General features: G+C 42.2%; 1 protein-coding gene across 4 annotated transcripts in view; it reads right to left on the bottom strand.

The window, feature by feature from the left end:
• Positions 1–686: 686 nt before the first annotated feature.
• EVI5L (ecotropic viral integration site 5 like) overlaps positions 687–19,232 on the bottom strand; it is a 61,466-nt gene continuing 42,920 nt past the window's right edge. For all 4 annotated transcript variants that reach the window (XM_066613475.1, XM_066613474.1, XM_066613472.1 and 1 more), the window contains 8 exons: positions 16,157–16,297; positions 15,195–15,323; positions 13,980–14,120; positions 13,378–13,536; positions 12,739–12,885; positions 11,605–11,700; positions 9,689–9,784; positions 687–8,903 (listed from right to left, as the gene is read on the bottom strand). In XM_066613475.1, coding sequence (XP_066469572.1) covers positions 8,592–8,903; positions 9,689–9,784; positions 11,605–11,700; positions 12,739–12,885; positions 13,378–13,536; positions 13,980–14,120; positions 15,195–15,323; positions 16,157–16,297 — 1,221 coding nt within the window. In that variant the 3' untranslated portion in view covers positions 687–8,591. The remainder of the gene's footprint in view (positions 8,904–9,688; positions 9,785–11,604; positions 11,701–12,738; positions 12,886–13,377; positions 13,537–13,979; positions 14,121–15,194; positions 15,324–16,156; positions 16,298–19,232) is intronic.

A 19,232-nucleotide genomic window follows, 5' to 3' on the forward strand; every position in this document is an offset into this window, starting at 1 on the left:
CTAATTTTCATGCATCTACAAGTATAGGCTGCTCAGTTTTAAACTGAAGGAATAAATTCGCACTGCACACACAGCTTTCTATTAAACATCTTTGCAACACTGTTGTAAAAGTACACTGTGCCGCTTTCAGGTGGCTACAGAATTCTTCTTTTGCACTATTGTCTTGAAAGGTTGTACTTAGATATAAGGTTCCCTCTGTCAATGAAAACTTGATGTATGACAACAGCATATGAATGTCATATGGGGGGAGAAGAGTAAGAACCTCTCTTTAAGTGTGGTCCTGTTAGGCAAAAGAATGAAGAATCTTTGCCTATATTTGCTTTGTAGCGCACAGAAGTGGAATGAAGTCTATCCTACCTCTACAAGTTGTTGGAGAGATGTACAGTCTCTTGGAACAAGTGATGCAGTCTTACCTTCTGTAGGTGCTGGGTGTAATATCCAAGCCTAATACAGCACATTTGTTACAGTACCATTTGTAGTTATGGCATATGTTGGAGCATTGTGAATGATACTACTGCAGTGGCAGCTGCAGACCAGAATTGACATGGGGATGGGTTCTGGGTAGTTTTCAGACATTAGCTGGAAGGTAACCACTTTGCAGTGTAGGTTCACCTGTAGTGCACATTAGCACCCCCATACTAATTCTCCCAGTAGTCACTGCCCCCCCCCCAAGGCTTGAGACAGAGTTATTAAGACAGTGTAAATAGTTTTATTTTGTTTTTTGAAAGTACAGATTCCTTTTGTACAACAGTATTTGTTCTTAAATGGGCATGGGCTGGAAAGGTTGAAAGTTATATTCTGAGGAGCAGGGAAGGGACACTGGTACATAGTTACACTAAACACATGATTTAAGGAACTTTTTGGGGCTGTGTGGAGTGAGATGCTTCCCTAGTTGGAAAGCAAGAATACAGTGCAACCTGCACATTCCTTTAGGATAGCTACTAGCAGTTTGCAGTTTGCTAGTACTTTGTGACTTGGGGGGAAAAATCAATATACAATGATACAATATAGACAGGTCCAACTCAGCTACGAGAGCCCACAGTGCATGAGAGTTCCACCAAGGTTACCACTCTGCTATAAAGTCGTTAATCAGTACTATGCCCTTTCCCTACCCTCATTGGACAAGCTCTCTTTCCTGCTTTCAAATTTTATCCATCTTTCACAAGCTGGCAGAAATAGGCACCAGCTTTGCTACAGGCAAAAACCAATATGCAGTTCAAAGCTTTGGCAACTTGCATCACTGCTTCCAATACAGTGTGGCTGGGAGCTGAACTGAAGTGTTCCTGCCTTAAGCATGACAGTAAAAATACCCCACCTCCTCATTTTTATATACTGGTGGTAGAATTCTCATTCTGGAATTTTTCAGGCAATTTCCTTCTAGCCAGTCCCCAGCCTTGTAAACCACCTTTGCTAGAATGCAGTTTGTGATCATTTCTGCTACAATTTGTTCCAACCCACACCTACCAGGAGTGTAGCACAATGCGTTAGCACCCTGTAAGGAAGCATGGCCTAACTGAGGTTTCCTCCTGTGTGCTAACTTCCCACATCACCATTCCTTCCTTTCTACAGTAATTGCCACTACAAAAACATCCTGGTCAATCTTAATTTTGTTACAACTGTAAGTTCTCTCCAACATAATCATACCATACAGAGAATAAAATATCTCAGCGCTGCACTACCCCAGAGCCATTGTTGGAGCTGCTTCTGTGTAAGATTATATACAGTATTTCCAACTCCTGCACAGAGAAACCTTTAAGTTAATCATTGTGGTAGTGTTAGACACTTTGTAATAGTGACAAGTTTGTCTTTAGGAAGGATTAATAATTTAGGTTGAAGACAGACCTAGCAGTCCTAAGGGCATTCATACTGGGTGTGCCACTTGCAGTGTAAACCCAGCTTTGCAACTTACGATACAACATACACAGCAGCAGAGACTGGCTTCCCATACAAAAGAGGGAGAGGGTCTTGCTTTCATGCTTCCCCTCCCCTGTTGCTCTCAATATGGTCTGTCTTCATCTTTACTGTTTCTGTAATCAAAGAAATAGACTAGGGCTCAGGGAACATAGTTCTATTTAGTATAACTGAGTGCTATCTCCCAAAACTATTCACAGTAGTTAACTCCTTATTCCCTGCTTCTATGGAAGGGGAAGTTGTGGCACACAAGAAGGAATCAGATGCATTCAGGATAGAGAATGACTAAAAGTCAAGTGTCAGAGCTGGAGAGTGTAAAAGGAAATATTCCCAACCCCAGTCTAAACACAGCACCACATCATTTTCCCTCCAAAGAAGGGATAGAACTACTATTAAAGTGCAAATTGAACCAAGTCAGTAGTTACCAAAGAGTGCACAAGCACACTACCTCCAGCCAGTCCTACTCATGATAAGAGTCAGATACAACAGGCTGTTTCTATTATACAGGATTCGCCAGACAGGTGACTCCCTCTTTTCCAACACTCAACTCTTGGTGCTATAAGAAACTGCAGCCTATAGAGCACAGAAGGTCTAACAGATGCCTGTTGACCGTGATGCTACTAAGAATACTGAAGTGGCAGAGGTGTAGCAGGAAGAAGGAATGACAAGCGTGAAGGAAAGTTTGTGCAAACCTAGGAGGGGCAGAAACCATGTATGCCTGAGAGTGGTTTGAATGCACATCTCTCTCCCTCACCTGCTTCTTTCCTTTCCTGGAGACACAAAGCTGCCCCACACCCCAGAACACTGAGTAGCTAAAGTATTTGGCACCTTAGTTTGGAAAAGGAACAAACAGCTGAAGAGTGGCTTGCAAAAGGAAACAGCAGGGAGGAAAGCACATAAGCCCACTGCACGTAAGAAGAGGGCAGGAAGTGTGGTCTGGAGGTCAAGCTGTTGTCTGCTCAAAGAAAGCAGGAGCACCTCTGATCATGCCTTAGATGGCAGTCCAAAGCCGACAAGCCGTTGGGAGAAAATGGCGCCTCAAGGAGTTGCTGTGATAATTTACCGAGAGGGTGAAGGAATCACAGTGAGAAGCTGCTGTGAGAATGCGGAGGGCAGCTGCCCAGAATGAATAACAGCCTGGCTGAAAACTCAGAAGGCATATGCAGCAAAAAGAATGACCACCACTCCATGAAAGGAAACATCTATGAGTTTCTCATACAACAATAATTGTAAAAAAAAACAAAAAAACTCCATTTGTAAAAAAAACAGATTTACTGATAGTCTGTCACTAGCCTGCCTATGTGAACCGCCTCTCATCCTTTGTGAGAAAGGCGGTACAGGTCCAACCTTGTTATTTTTATACACGGATTTGACACGACACAAATATCCACTGCAAATGAAGGAATGTGCTGATCCCTGGAGAAGGAGAAAAATGCACCCCTTTGAAATCACAGTATTAAAAAACTGCTTTTCTTACTATTGTAGGGAGACAGTCATGCAGGTGATTACAGGTATAACCTAATTATCACAGTTTTTTCCTATCTCAACATGATGAGAAGTACCCTTTAAATTAAAGGAAAACAGTCCTTTAACAAAAGCCTCCTTAATGTGAGAGAGGGCAGCCAGCTGACAATCCATCAGTCATTCTCTCTGCAGGCTTCACTCCTCCCTTCCCCCTGAGCACCTGAAAGAAAGCTAAATGGCAGCGATTATCTTTCCCCCTCACTGTGGCTTTCCTGGAGAGAGACTGATTGCCTCTGTGTGCATTTCAAAAAGTAAGCAAGGCTGTTCTTGAATCACCTTGTTTTTTAAATTCCTTTACTGTGTTTTTTGCCATCCACATGAGTTCTGGGAACAAAACCCTTGCGAATAATGAGACTCAACCTGTATATAACAACTTTATACTACTAAGAGTTGGCTTTCACCTGTAAAATCCATTTGCCGTATGATCAGAGTGAATGGGGAGAGGGATTACAGATAGCATAGCACGATTCTTTCCTGCCTCAGGCTAATTCTGGGCAAACACCTATTGATTTAGGGAATCTGGCTGGGCAGAAATGTATTGCCCCAAACAGAGACTGGTCATAGCAATGCCTGACAGGCTTCTGGTGTAACGAGGCTGGCTAGCCCATAATTTTATTTTAACATAACACCCCATAGCAGAATCTTGCTTTGTTTTCGGTATTTGAACAGTATACAGAAGACCTGGGCTTCTGCATCTAAGAACCCCCAAACATTATTACCAATTTAGCCGATAATTACTATAACAAAAAAGCAATTCCCTTGCATATACTATGAGAGACATTACTGAGCACAGAATTTATCCAACACCTTTTCTGCTACCTTGTCATAACAAAAATAATTTTTAAAGGAATGGATGTCAGATTTGCATGAGAAGTAAAATCAGCCTCATTTCACTGTGCTGTAATCAATGAAGTTGTGTGTTCATCAGGTGTAATTTGACCTAATGCCATTCACTCAATTCACTTGAGCTGATCCCTATTTATTATTTAGCTAATTCCACTGGAACAAGCAGGCTATGTCAACTTGAATTAGCTGAGTAGCTGAAACAACTGTCATCTCTTACCCATCTTAGTCCCATGCTTCCTGTATCTTAAATTCTTGCTGTCTATGTTTTTAATTCTTCTGTGGCACTAAAAAAAATCTTAGGCTTTACCTACTCTTAGCATAAGGATATTATTCTCTGTGGGGAAGCTGCAAAAGTCAATGCACTTGTCCCTTAGCCTCTAATGTTGCCTTGGTCCAGTCTCAGACATCAGATAAGCTGATAGGGGAACATGGACACTCTGACTATGCTGCAGTTGCTATGGCCTCCTACTACACAAGGACTTTTTTCTCTCCAGCCTCTGTAGAGTTGCAGGTAGAGAGGGATGGGGATAGTTGGGGTGTAAAGCAACTTCCAGTGAAACCTATCAGACTGCTTTGAAGTGATGTTATGAACGTCACTTCAGTCAGAGTCACGCCAGAACAAATAAATCCAAGTCAAGAAATGAATATCTAAAGTGAATTTTACATTTTGAAAAAAATTATAACTTAGACTGAGGAGAGAAGTTTATATTTGATGCTGTTTAGTGAACATTATTCTCCCATTCACTCCAGTGTAAATCTGAAACACTAAAGTCAATGAGATTATTCCAGATTTAGAAACAGCAGTGATTAGAGCTCTTCTTTACATGTAACCTCAGAGGCAATGAGCATTTGGTAGCACTATACAAACAAACAACGACAACTGCTAAGAATTATGCACAAACTGGCAAACAGTTTCACAAGCCATCCAACACTGCAAATGTGCTCAACTGGTAGCAAAGAAATGCATCCGACTGACACAAGTGAATGAAAGCAACAGTGCAAGCTGAGCTCCTATTGGGCCATAAATTATGCTGCTGATCTCTAGGGGAATTGGAAGAGGGGCAGGGCAGGGGGAATCACAGAAATTTGGCAACACAGTGCAGCATGTATATATAGAATACATCTATTAAAATATGCAAGGTTATACAAAACCAGAACCTTTTCCAGGCATATTTATATAAATACATATATAATACTTCAGGATTACCCATGTGGTGGGCTGGGCCGGGTGGGTGTCAGGTTGCCCACCTGCCTCTCCAATGTAAATGCTGGCTTAACCTCATTAGAAAAGTCCAAGATTGGGGAGGTAAAAATGATCATCAAAGTTTGCTCTGCTGTTAAAAGAGGCATACAATAAAGTCTGGAAAATTCAAGGAACTCCTCCTTCAACGGGGACCAAATCAAACCCATGCTAAGCAGAGAATCATGGAGACCCCTGTCAGAAAGAAGTAATGGTTGATACAGAACATAGTAATGGTGCAGGTTTAAGAAATCAGGCAAAGCCAACCAGGAGATTGAGACCAGTGTACATATCAGATCAGATTAAGGAAAACTCAGAGGAAATAGCAGAAGGATGAAAAAAATCAGTCCAAAACAGGAAACACTTCACCTTCCTTGAAGGCAGAAACATTCTATTTCCCAGTTCAAGAACCAGCTGACTCTGTTCATAAAGATTTATAGTAAGCAAAGATTTTGCCAATGAAATCAGCTGACGCTGGCTACTTTCTCAGCTGACATTTCAAGTCCTATATCTTGCATTCCAGTCTTCCTCTCCTCTTCCACAGATCTGCTTTGAAACCCTGTGCCTCTCCAGTGGCGGTCTGGGGGGGGAATGGGGGGGCAGAAGCTCCAGGTGCCATGTCCGAGCCATTCTGCGGGCAGGCAGAGCCTGGTGCTGCGTCCCAGAGGATTCCAAAAGCCTTCTGAGACCTCCAGAGTGCCCTTAAACTGTAGTTCCAGTTTTCATCAGAAAACTGGAAGGACTGTTTAACAATGCTCTGGAGACCTCAGAAGATGTTTGGAGTGCTCGGGAACGTCATATGAGGTTCCATATGTAAGTATCCTGGGGGGGGGCATGTTGAGAGGGGGCAGCATGTTGCAGTCCTGTGCCCTGGGGAGGTACAGGGTCCAGGTGTGCAACTGTGCCTCTCCAAATGTTAAGCTTCATTCCTCAGCTGCATCAGCCATGCCTTCATTCAGACCCTGCAAGACTAAGTATTTCATGCCAACAAATCTTTAACACTCCCCATATCAAAGGGAAAGAAAACACTGAACATTTTCCAAAATCATTTCCAAAGAGCTGCCCTACCCTTGTTTCTTTTTCAGGACTGAGCATTGGTCTCAGAAAAAACATTACATGAGACTGACTTTGCTCATCTCAAGATGCAACTCCATCATTTAAATGGAAGGGGGGCACAATAAAATTAGCAGCTGAAAATGAGGGGATTAGTATCAGCTGCAGAGTATTTCTGGCTGATGTAAGTCAGTCATCATGCTATAGTCTCAAGAGCTGCTCCACTGGTTTTCCCCAGCTCATGACCAAGATGTCTGTTCAAAGCAACCGCCCTCTTTGAGGTACTGTAAATTGAATAGACGCCTCAAAAAGCCTTGCAGAGACAGAGAACTACTTCCAGCTGAGGTGGGGAACACCAGGTAATATGATAAAAATGTTATTTAGTGAGATCATGACTGACTGATTGGCATGACATGTCTCATCCATTGCTAGGTGGGCTGCATCAACAGTCCTAGTGTAGATTACTAGATCTTGTTAAGAAACTGAAGTTTATCATCTCTCCAACTGAGATTTAATAAAAGGACAATTCTGCAAGGAACTGTTTCCAGAGGTGAAACTACATATAGCAGAAAACAACACACACATAGGGGCAGTAGAAGGGGGAAGATTTTCAAGGGGAGAAGATGTGAGTGTTAGAAGGATTAAGGACCCCTCTCCCACTGATTCTCTCTTGCAAAATATCCTCCCCCCATGCACGTTAGCGTTGTAAAGCAAACACAGCACTGAGAATCCTGTGTTCACTCTAAAACATGTCATTCTGCTTTGAGAATCTGGGTGTGGTTGTTTCTAGCTAGACAGGATCAGATGCTTAAGTATCCCACTGTTCCTATCTCTCCACATACTAGTTTTGTTTCCCAACAAGAAAGCATTTTAGGGTTCACCTTCACTAACATCTGAAAACTGAGCCACCCATTCTGATCTGATGCATGAAGGAGAGAATCAAACTCAAGAAGGAACTTACTATGTTCCTTTCTTCCCAAATGGAATCCATTTTCTGGGTGCTTTTGACAAATTTGCCTGAAGTAAAATAGGCATTGTTAGGAATTTGACAGGATCTAGTGTTGTTTGATAAGAGAGCCATAAAGGCAGAAAATGGCATTACCACATACAATTTGAGGCAGCAACTGTCATTTATCATATGAAGTAAGATGGTACCTCAAATCCTTTGTTACGGTTGCAGCAGGACAGAATTAGAGCTGCAGGCAAATGAGCCACAGAAGATCCCATGTGAAACACTTTCCTTACCATGACATAATTAAATAGAAAAGATGCTCTAACTTTAGCTACTCGAAGCAGTTCAGCCTGCTCTGTAAAAGCCCTCAAGATAATTGAACTTAAAGCTTTATGCCAAGACTCCTTTACAGGAGACAAACTGGCAGTTACACAGTATAAATAAATAATATATGCCAGAACAAAAATATAATCTCTCTCTCACCAAATTGCCCTTTCAGATACACACTCGCCACACTTCCCACCTTGTCCTTTCCTTGGACTGAAGTGTGGAGGCAAGTTCTTCCTCTATATGCAGAACAGTGGGGTGGGGGTGGGGAACACTTAAATAAAAAAGGAAGACTGACGCCTCGTCTCTTCAAACACAGCAAGTAGACAGAGGTGAATTCCCACTGGAGTTCATTCTATGAAGCCAGTGGCCTTGCTGCCTCCACTGTCCCTTCAGAGTTCTGGAGTGTGCAAACCTTTGAGTATGGGAGAAAAAAACAAGGTGCAGCAACAGGACAGGAGTGTACGCAAATGAGGCCAATACACAGATTTGGATTTAACTACCAGTGACAACAGAGCTGAAAAAGGCAGTGCAGATAATGATCAGTAGAGATGGTCCATGTAATGCAAGCCAGCTGTAGAAGTGTCTGACCCCCATGCCATCCAAGGGGCATAATACTCACTAGGTAGGGGAATCAGAGTTGCTTCTTCTGTGACCTGTCTATGACAGTTTCCTCAGTACAGCATGGCCAAAGGACCAAGTGCCTTCCAGGGAGCAGTAGGACAGAAGCTTGTCTCCTCATTTACCCAGGGCCTCTGCAAAGATGATCTCGCCATTGGGCTCGGTGGCAGAACCAGGGTCATCTGGATCACTATCTGTGGTGCCATCACTCTCCTTACCAGAGCTTTCAGCACCTCGTAGAAAGCGTGTGCTATGGGGAGACAGGGGATACAAGACATCCTGCAGGGCCCCCACCACCATAGGACTCGTGAGCAGCTCCTCGTCAGAAGAATGCAGTGAGTCATCATCCACAGCTAGATGACTGACAATGTGAATACCATCAAAGCCCATGGAGTCCTCAAAAGGCTTCTGTCCCTTCATCAGTCGGATCTGCAGGAGAGAGAGAAAAGGCACTGAGGCAGCTGTGAGGGGTATGGCACTCAGTATTATGGGACCCGCCCAGTATAATGGAACCCGCCCAAAGCAAATATTTGCTTTCCAAATATTTGGTACAAAGGATGTGAAGAAAAGAACCCACAATGGACAGAGCAGAAAAACCAGAGCTTCCAATGAATCTGTTGTGCTCTACAGTGAACTTTATAAACTGTAATAAAACTCTCATCCCGGAGAGCATTTTATTAGGACTGTCTATGTTCAAAGAATAAGCATTTTATTTTTGTGTATATCCTACATCCTCCTACATCCTCCTCTCTTAAGTTTGGCAAGAGATTTGGGAATGGCAACCACTGTGAACAGTCACAATCCTTCTCTTTAGGCAGGGTAGGGTTGAACAGGGGCTTGCAAGAAGCACAGTCAGCCACTCTCTAAATACAGGGTACCTGAACACTGTACCGTTCGTCATCACCAATCCTTCACAAGTCCAGTGAAATGTATCTGTATCAGACAGGTGGTCTGTATAGCCCTCCACAGTTTAGCCCTGGCCTAGCTCTACCCATCACTTGATGCTGACCAACCCAGTTGACAAACTGATTTCTGTTTGCTCCTGAGGACATCATTAATATTGTAAACTCCAGTCCATGGCCCTGTGCATAAACATGCAGTTACAACTTGGTGTAGCTGTATTAACAGGAACCATCAGAAGCCACCCAACTCCTTCATGGATTTTGCCTCTCTCTCTCTCTCTCTCTCTCTCTCTCTCTCTTATCTGGTCTCACCTCTGCCTTAAGCTCATCAATCTGGTCTTTGAGTTCTCGGATGTACTGGGAGGAGTCAGAGTTGTTCAGTTGGCCCTGGATCATCCCTTCTTCCCTCTGTGTGATGAAGAGAGAATTAGGAAGAATCATGGCAGTGGGGAGAGACTAAGAGTCCTCATACCTTTCTCTTGCATGCATTACTGCAAGACTTGCTCCCTGATCTACAGACATTTGCTCAGTTATGTATATTATTATAATCTGATATGATGCATGACAATGTTGTTGAGATCAAAATGCAAACTAAAACATCTGGGAAAATTTTTTACCCCTTTTGTATTTGGAAACCCCTTTTACCAGTGAGATTTGATCTTCAATTTCTTTTTAAAATGAGGCTTACAGCTCTGTCAACTGAACTAACGAAGTTTTGGCTTTTTTGCAAGACAAGAATTTCACCTAGGCCAACACTAAAAACAAAAAGATTGACTGCTATAGAAGGATTAGGATCAAACCCCAGTTGGTATTTTGTAAGAGCTTACTTACAGAGGAGGCTGAAAGATGATTTAGACCAGCGGTCTCCAAACAGGAGACAGCTGTGCAGTGAAAAAAGCCTCCCTGGCATGACCGCAGCTTACTGTTCTGCCTAGAGCTTGCAACCTCCGTTCCTCATCAGTTCTTATGTCCCCCAAAGTTTGCACTACCCAGCTGTGTCTGCCCAGAAATCCAAGTGCAGAGCCTGCTGGGGCAGCAGGATCAGGAAGCAGTCAGACAGCACAAACTTTGGGGGAGTTTGAAATGGGAGTTAGCAAGCCTCCCTACAGAATGGTAAGTACCGTTCATGCAGGGGAGGGGTTTACACAGATGCTGGATTTGGCCTGTTGGCCAGGATTTGGAGCCTGCTGATTTAGACACCAAGAACTATAACTTAGGGCACAATCCTATTCAAATTTCTGATGCAGCCATGTCAGTGGGGTGCACACTGCATCATGTGGTGGGGAGACAGTCAGGGAAGTCTCCTCAAGGTAAGGGAATGTTTGTACCCTCACATCAGTGTTGCATTGCAGCTGCATCGGTGCTAGACAGCTGGATAGGATTGGGCTGTAAGTCCTGAAAACTCCCAAACAGGTTCTCTGATGGCACTGATTCTTTCATTAGAAAAAGAAAAGGAGAAGGGAGAAAGAGGAAAGTGCTCAAGAGTGCTGGTCCAGAACATGTCAATGAAGCCTTGCACAAAAATTTGGAAGCCAGGAGAAGCTGCCAGAGCCTCTTTAGGGAAGGCCCACCTCACAGACTGAGGACTTTCTTTATACAAGAACAGCCTCTGTATTCTTATGGCCCAAATCCTCTCTTTTGTGAGAACAACAAAACTAGATTTTGTATAGCTGCTAATCCACATTTCCTTGCTTCCACTGAATGTCTATGACAATGCTAACTATGATGTGATGCGTCATCATAAACATGTGCATTTCTCTGTTTGCCAAATATATGAAGGAGAGGCAGGAGGACATACAGTGACAGCATGTCACAAAGAAGCAGTGGCAAAGAGACACGGGGCGCCAGCAACTCTGAGTCTCCTGAAATGTCTGCTCTGGTGATCATTACTTGAGATCAAGAGAGGTCATTTGGGGTTAAGTAGGATGCTAAAGGATAAAAGTTCCACTTGCATACCACAATTATGCTGGCTTGCATATTTAATCTTATTCAAATTTTTTTTTTGCAACAATACTGTTCATAAATCAGACTTCATACTATTCTATCTAATGTCTGTTTAAAAATTCAACAATATCATGTGCATTTTTCCTCATTATTAAGACTGGCAGCTCTCAACCACAGAGACAAAAGCAGAGAGGACAAGGATGAATTCTACACTGATCCCCCTGGGACAAAATGCTGCTATGGATCAAAGGACTTATGGCTAGTTCTCCTCCTGGGCTCCTAACCTGGATCTCCAGTTCAGCAATCCGCTGCCGCATCTCTGCCACAGCAGCCATGCTGTCAGCTTCTCGCAGGCGCACAGCCATCACCTCTTCTTTGCTCTGAAACAGAAAATGCAAATCAACTGCATCAGTCCTGCAGAGTAAAACCCTGGGCAGGGATCAGAAAAAAAGGTTTATCACCAACAGTTCTTTATTGCAGCAGAATATGTCATAAGGCCCATGATGAGTGACTAAGGATGCAATCCTAACCCCTTATGTCAGTGCTTTCCAGCTTCCACTGGAATTACTTTCCAGCACTGACATACTTTCCATGACAGTACTTTCCAGCAGTGACATAAGGGCAATGCAGCTCCAAGGTAAGGGAACAAACATTCCCTTACTTTGAGGAGGACTCCATGAGTGACAACCAACTGCAGGATGCAACACATGTCCCATGGGCACTGCTATGCCAGTGCTGGAAAGCACTGACATAAGGGGTTAGGATTGCACCCTAAAGCTGAAATTCTATTCAGTTATCCCCCGCTTTTCACTGGACCATTTTTCAACGATCTGCTCTTTCTACTCTTTCCCCCAATACAGAAGGTGCGTACATGCATGATTGGATGCAGAAAGGAAAGCAATTAGGTCTTCTCCAGCAGTTGACTCTCTCAGCTTTTACACTGGCAATTAGTATTTGCAAGCTAAAAAAGCCTGGGTTCTACTTCTCAACCGTTTTCAGTCCCTAACCTGTCAAATAAGTGAGGGATGCCTGTACACACTTGCCTAGGAGTAAGCCCCATTGGATACAATAGGACTTATTCTGAATAGACATGCATAGGATTGTGCTGTAAGTTTCCCAGAATTCACAGGAAAAAACCGCGACAACTATACAGAGATAGGGTACTGACTAAAGTTAAGGATGAAAGATAGATAGGACCCTGATCTCATCTTCCGAATAAGACAGATTTGTTAACTGTTGTGTACCAGTGTCTGGTAATTCCAGCAAATCCATGAAATGACTTTTTTGTACCAAAAATTAGTTTTGCAGCTCTGAAAAATTTGCTGCTCAGCAGCTGAGCAAGATTCACTTACTGGCATATATGAGAGAGTTGAGGAAAGGAGCATATGTAGGTTGCATGATATCATAGCAGGTCTCACCTTGCATTCAGATTCAGCATGCTTGCGCTTGGTCTCACTCAGTTGGGTTTGCAGCCCCTTGTTCTGAGCAGTGAGGTACTGCACCTTTTCATGCAGACCAGCACATTCTTGCTCCATACGATTTAGATGGTTGCTGTGGATCTGATCCTGGAGACAGGAATAGAGAGAAGGTGACCAGTGGCTTTTCCAAGTGTCAGCCACACTAATGACAAGGATGCCTGTTTGTACCATACTTTCAACCTGAAACTAACTGTGTCCACCCTATGTAGACAAATAATTATCACACTCTTAATAATTATTTGAATTATTAAATAATTATAATAAATAAATAATTAAATAAATAATAAATTTATAATAAATAAATAAAAATTATAATATAATAAATAAATAATAATAATGTGTAAATAATTTTCTACACTCTTCAAAATGTCACACTTGTAACATAGAGTCAATCTAAAAAGCTGATAAAACCAGAACCTAAAGTTAGGAAAGGAAGCATCATACTCATAATTGCAGGTGGAAAGATCCTGGGTAAGTGACTAGCTGAACAAAACAGTTTCTAAAGGAGATTGCATGGAGTTTCCCGAACTTAAACTCAGTGAAAGTCAGCCTGATTTAAAAACAAATACAGTTACCCACCTGGGTTTCAAGCTCTACCACCCTCTGACGCAGCTCTCGGACCTCAGCCTGAGCTTGTGTCTCACGTAGACGAAGACTCATCAGTTCATCTTGGAGATCGTTCATAGTGTTTTTTCGAGGAGAGTCTTTCCATCGCCCACCTGTCCGGCTCAAGTGGGCCTAGAGCAGGGGAGGCAAATTAACAACAGCCAAAAGCAAGCATGAGCCAAGGGGTCATGGATATCTGTGCTGTGTATGGGCACAATAGCACAGAACATGACATCATACTGACACTGCATAGAAAAAGGAACCATCTCACAACAACAACAGGAGGGACTTTATTGGGTTAAACTTGAATTCCATCTACCCAGTATCTTGTCTCTAACAGAGACCAGTAATGATGTTTCATTGAAAATAGAAAGCACATGAGGTAATTATAGAATATTATACTTCCTGTTTATTCCTGGATTCCATTATCCTAAAGCTAAGGGGTATCTTAAAGCACAAGAACACGCCTGCCACAAAATTATAGTTATTTTTTAAAAATATGTACAACTGTTGCCCATTGTTATAGAAGAAGGCAAGTCTTATGTTGAGCAGACAGTTACTCTGGTAGAGCATACCTGCCAGTTGTCATTGAGCTCCTTGACCTGCTGTTGCAGTTCCTTGAGAGACTTAATGGCCTCAGACTCCCGCACTTTCATTGCATTCAGTTCTTCCTGCAGACGGGCCACATTGTTTTCATCTGGCAGCAAGCTGTTCTTCTGCAAAGGAAAGGACTTAAGCATTTTGATGCACTCCAGCACTCAGAGTTCTGCTATTCCAGGCACTATAATTCAATGTTTCTCAAACTGTGGGTCAGGATCCACTAGATGGGTTGCAAGCCAACTTCAGATGGGTTCCCATTCATTTCAGTGTGTATTTTATTTTTAATAAATGAGACTTGATGCTAGCACAGTAAGCGATGGCATTTGGGAAAATGTACTTTTAACAGGCTAATATATATATACTTTTAGCAATGACAGACAATGCGGCCTACTCCTGGGTGTGTGGATAGAATTGCAACCTTTGGGATGTTTGGGGAATTTTTTTAAACAGATCAGCAACTGCTTGGGAAGGTAGGAGGGTTCTTTGTTTTAAATAAATTTTTAAACTTATACTTATTATAAACTATTAATTTACTTACTTACTTCATTAATTTGTTGTATTGGGGGGGGGGGTGTTAAAAATTTCCTGCTTAGGTCACTTTTGGCCATAACATAATTTCCAGGTTAATGACATCAATTCCAGAATGATGATTGTCATTCTAAAAAGTAGAGCCCAGTGCTAAAAAGTTTGAGAACCACTGCCATAATGACTAAAATGCACATTTTAAAACAACACTCAGGCTATAGAGTCTCAGAGGACAAATGTATCCTATTGCTTTCAATAGGGAAAAATCCTCCAAACTTGGTTGTCCCCCATTGAAGCTTTTTGATGAATGCACTGTGACATGATGACATATATATATATTATCATGTCTTCCAGAATAATATTTTTTAATAGTTTTCCACAAGATGGGTAAACACTTCTATAACCTCAATGGACACGTTAAGAAGAAAGATTCATAATGGAAAAATGACTGGAAAGCATAAGGCCAAGACCTCCCCTTGTTAAAAACAATTGCAAAAAATCACCCTAGTCTTACAGTTGTAATCTACATGAGCAACATACTCTGAGATAGAAAATCCAATTATTTTTTTTTTTGCTCAAACCAGTTCAGACTGTGCTAGCCTAGGTTTCTCCTGGCTGCTTCCACTGCAGAGATATTTTCATAATAGTCCTTTTAGTAGATATACCTTTTCCATTTCCAGCACTTTGTCCTGCATTTCTTTAAGGGCACTCAGGGTCTCAGATTCCCTCAGACGTGACTGCTCAAGCTCCGTTTCCAGGTGACTTACAAACTCCTCAGTGAAGCGGGGATTTCCCTGCAAGGAAGGAATCACAAGCATCATTCTTAGACACTGCAGCCTTCTAAAACCCACAAAATAATGAATTTTGTCTTCATTACATCTACAGTTCTAATCATATGTCTTTTTAAGTAACTGTAATAAATGGTCAGGACCACACTAGATGCAGCATGGCAACCCTGCAAACAATCAAGCCTCCGAATGGCTTGAAGTTTGGTTTGGTCTGTGCATTTTTTAAAAATACTGTACAGGGCTGTAAATTTAAAGGAAGCTCTAGTGAGAGAGTAGTGGCCCATGAGCCACCACAATCATGCCCTCTCCCTATTACTGTCCTCTCATTCATGGGGGGACAAAAAAACAAAAACAAATAGCAGTTTGGGGAAAACAATTTTGACCAAAACATGGCTCATAGGAAAAGGGAGAAGTACGTCTGTCATTTGCTTTGGTCAAATTCACAGTACTTCCACAGGTACACTTTGATTTTAAAGAAGAATGGGGGGGGGGGGGTTGATCACAGCTCTCCCATGTCACATACAGTTTGATACTCAGTAATGGGCTGTAACATATCTGGAGTTGGCTGCTAGAAACAGACAGGTATATATACAGACTTGGTTCAAGCAAGTTCATTTTCCTGGACTAATCTGTAAGGTGAAAATGAAAGAAAGAATCTGAATGCTTAAACTCTTGTCTGTATCATCAGTAAGAAAGAAAATTAGAAATGGAAGAGAAGGGTTTTTGTGCTTGCTGGGCCTGGAGCCAGGAAAACAATAAGCCGGCAGACCAAACCCTGAAGCCTGCATCTCTTTCAATTCTCCTGTCTGTGGTTTCATCCTGCAGTGTCACTCTATTACCTGCTGATCCTGCAGTTGCCGGATGGTACTCTGGGCCTTCTGCAAGTTCTCTGTTGCTGAACAGCACTGCTGCTTCACCACTGCCAGTTCCCGCTTGATGATGTAGTTCTCTTCAGCCTCCTGTGCACGAGTAACTTGGCCCTAAAATGAAGAGAGACGAGAAATTATTATCTATGGGAAAGTGCATCCCTACGAAATTTTTCTTTGACACAAATAGGAGCAAGGGCTGGGGTGGAAACCATATCAGAGGAAGAATTTATTCAAATTGGTGGTAAGTAAAATACAGAATTGCTTAAGTGTAAAAGCTTGCACATCCAGGTTTCCCAGCATATTGCTCCAGTACCCGCCACAGAGATTGCACCATGGGCTTTATCATTCATTCCTAAAGACTTGTAAACTGATCCAGGGTTGACTCCAACTTTCAGAGCTATCTATGCTAAAGGCTGCACAAAAGTGTACCATATCATGCGGCTTATAAAGGATTGCTCATTTGAAAGTATCCCACACCAAACTCTGCCAGTTTAAGTGAGGCCAGCACCTCAGCAAGAAGCCAAACTCCATGTCCCCAACATGAAATGTTTTGAACAGGCCAGTTTCAAAATGAGCAATCATCAGTCTACAGATGCAGATCCATGCCATGCTCATCAATGGCTCTTTTATATCGTATAACATCATGCTTTTCTCACTTCCCCTCTCATTCCCATCTCCAAAGCAACCAGTTCAACTCCCACATAGTACAACTTCCAGATCTCTTAGGGTGATGACTACTCAGAGATTTTGTTTGAGAAAGAAGAGTAGTGGGTAGAGGTGTTTGTTTCCAGTGAGTAAGATAGGATCACAGCCTAAGTCTTACTGAACAAAATGGGCTTACTTCTGAGTAAAACACCACCATTTTCAAACACCTCTAATAATGGGGCTACATAGCTCGCTAGGAGAAAAGAGAGGGCAAGAAACCCAGATTTCTGGGTTTTTCTAGCCCTAATTGGAGAACATTTTTAGTAGTCAAAAAATGGTAATTCCTAGAAATTAGGCTTTACAATGTGTCTTCTATCAGCATAGGATATGAAAGCATAGCACTCAAGGTATTTTCACACAGGGTTTGTGGGATTGGACCTGTCATCAGACATATATTCACCCAGAACTGATGTCCAGACATCCACAGTGAGGGACATCTACAGTGAGCGGCATGAAGTCACAGGGAACCAGCAGCAGAACAGAAAAATGAGTCGAGGCTACCCAACCAATGGAATAACATGCAGCCATAAAAACTATTCAATGCAGCTTGAATATTAAAGCAAGGCAACTGCAAGCCAAAATTCCCGATTTTTTTACACCCAGGTTGGGAAATGAGTAGAACGAATGGATTTAATAGAAGCAAATACAATCTAACCCAAGTTTTGGGAGAGAAGTAGGATCCAGAAGAAAGATACAATAAATTTAAAGAAAAATTGGGCCTCTCAGGTTTGATTCAGTTGGGAAAAAAAGGCCTTATGAAGTTAACTATTTCAGAGAAATTTAAAAAAGTGGTTTTTTTTAACTCACCACTCTCGGTGCCAGCCCTTAAAAGGGTGTGGGGAGCCTGCAGTCCCCTCTGCAGGGTTCCCCAAGCCTCTGAACATTTAAAAATAGCAATCGTAAATGAATTCTTATTTGCAATAGCAAAACTAGAAGCGAGTTGTGATCAGAGGCGTCTGCGGGCTCCCTTCACCGCCAGAGAGCTAGCACAGTGACCTAAGAAAAATGTCCTTTTGTGCCCGGCACAACTGTACAGTGGTACAACTGTAGTGACTACATTGCCATGTCCCTCGCCCTAAGGGGGGAGAGACAGGGCTTCCCTGACTGGGGCATCAGGATGCCCCATTCTGGGAACCTCTGTCATATGCTAATTTCTACATTATAACTGTCATGTGGCTGCTATTCATTTTTGATGCAGAAAGTAATATTTTCTCTGTACCAATCAACCCAGCCATTGCACAGTAATGTCCTAGCTGTACAGTGAGCTGTTGTAAATGAACAGTGGCGACTACACCAATTGCAAAAAGCACTACATGGAACAAATTAAAGCAGCCTTAAATTAGTTAAAATTTAAAATGCAAAGTAAGGATTTTTTAAATCTTATTTTTTTAAGTAGCAGAATGTCTGGGCGTGTATCCATGCTTGATGTCTGAACAGAGGCAGATGAACAAACAAAACATCTCAGCTTCCCCAAAGCACAGCTTGTTCCTTCAGCTTTCCTAAGTACATTTACTATCAGGTCCTGTTATGTGTAAATTGCAGTAGCTACATCTGGATCTTTTCATTTCTCCAGAAAGTTCAGTTTTTGTCTCACATTTGGCAACTGTGCTAGGTTAGACTAAGATACGTTAAGTGAACTGCAGCAGCAAAGGTGTGAATTTGAATCTTGAACCCATTTATCAAGCTCAGCACTTTAACCACTACACCACATTAGCTCTTCCCGACTTGGCCTTTGAATACTACTGTTTGTGTTAAGAGGGGTTCCCCTTCTCTTCCAGGTCTTTTCTTACTGTGTAATGTCCACAGCAGTTCTGCTGTCAGGTCAAAGAAAGAAGCAAACACTTGGAAGCATTTCTAAACACTGTCTATAGTAGGAAGTACTGTGTAAGTTTCCATGCTTTTATCAAATACAGAGCAGACCCACTCTTTGTCACCAAATGTAATTGTCATAGTGCCTCAAAAACCCCTCATTAGGAGAGAAAAAGGTGGGGTTAAAATTAGCTAAACAATTCGCTACGTGTTTTAAAAGTTGAGTACTAATTTTTCTAATTTTGTTTTGGATGCACAAAGGAAAAGGACTAACAAAAAGTTCTTAGTCATGATGTAGCAAGATTTTTTTTGTGTACTGACTGGCCATCTCCTGCTGCATTTGGCATATAGCAGGAGGTACAGATCCAAGCCATCCATGCTTAGAGGGGTGGAATACCTATGCAGAGCAGGACAGCCATCTCATTTGATGTCAGTGCATTGGACAGAGTGCTTGAATGAAGCTTATGTTCATGAGATGTCAACTTTGTGTAGGCCTGTTCTATACAACTTTTTAAAATCTACCTAATTTTGA

This window comes from Tiliqua scincoides, chromosome 2 (genome assembly GCF_035046505.1).
Source record: "Tiliqua scincoides isolate rTilSci1 chromosome 2, rTilSci1.hap2, whole genome shotgun sequence".
Taxonomy (NCBI): Eukaryota; Metazoa; Chordata; class Lepidosauria; order Squamata; family Scincidae; genus Tiliqua; species Tiliqua scincoides.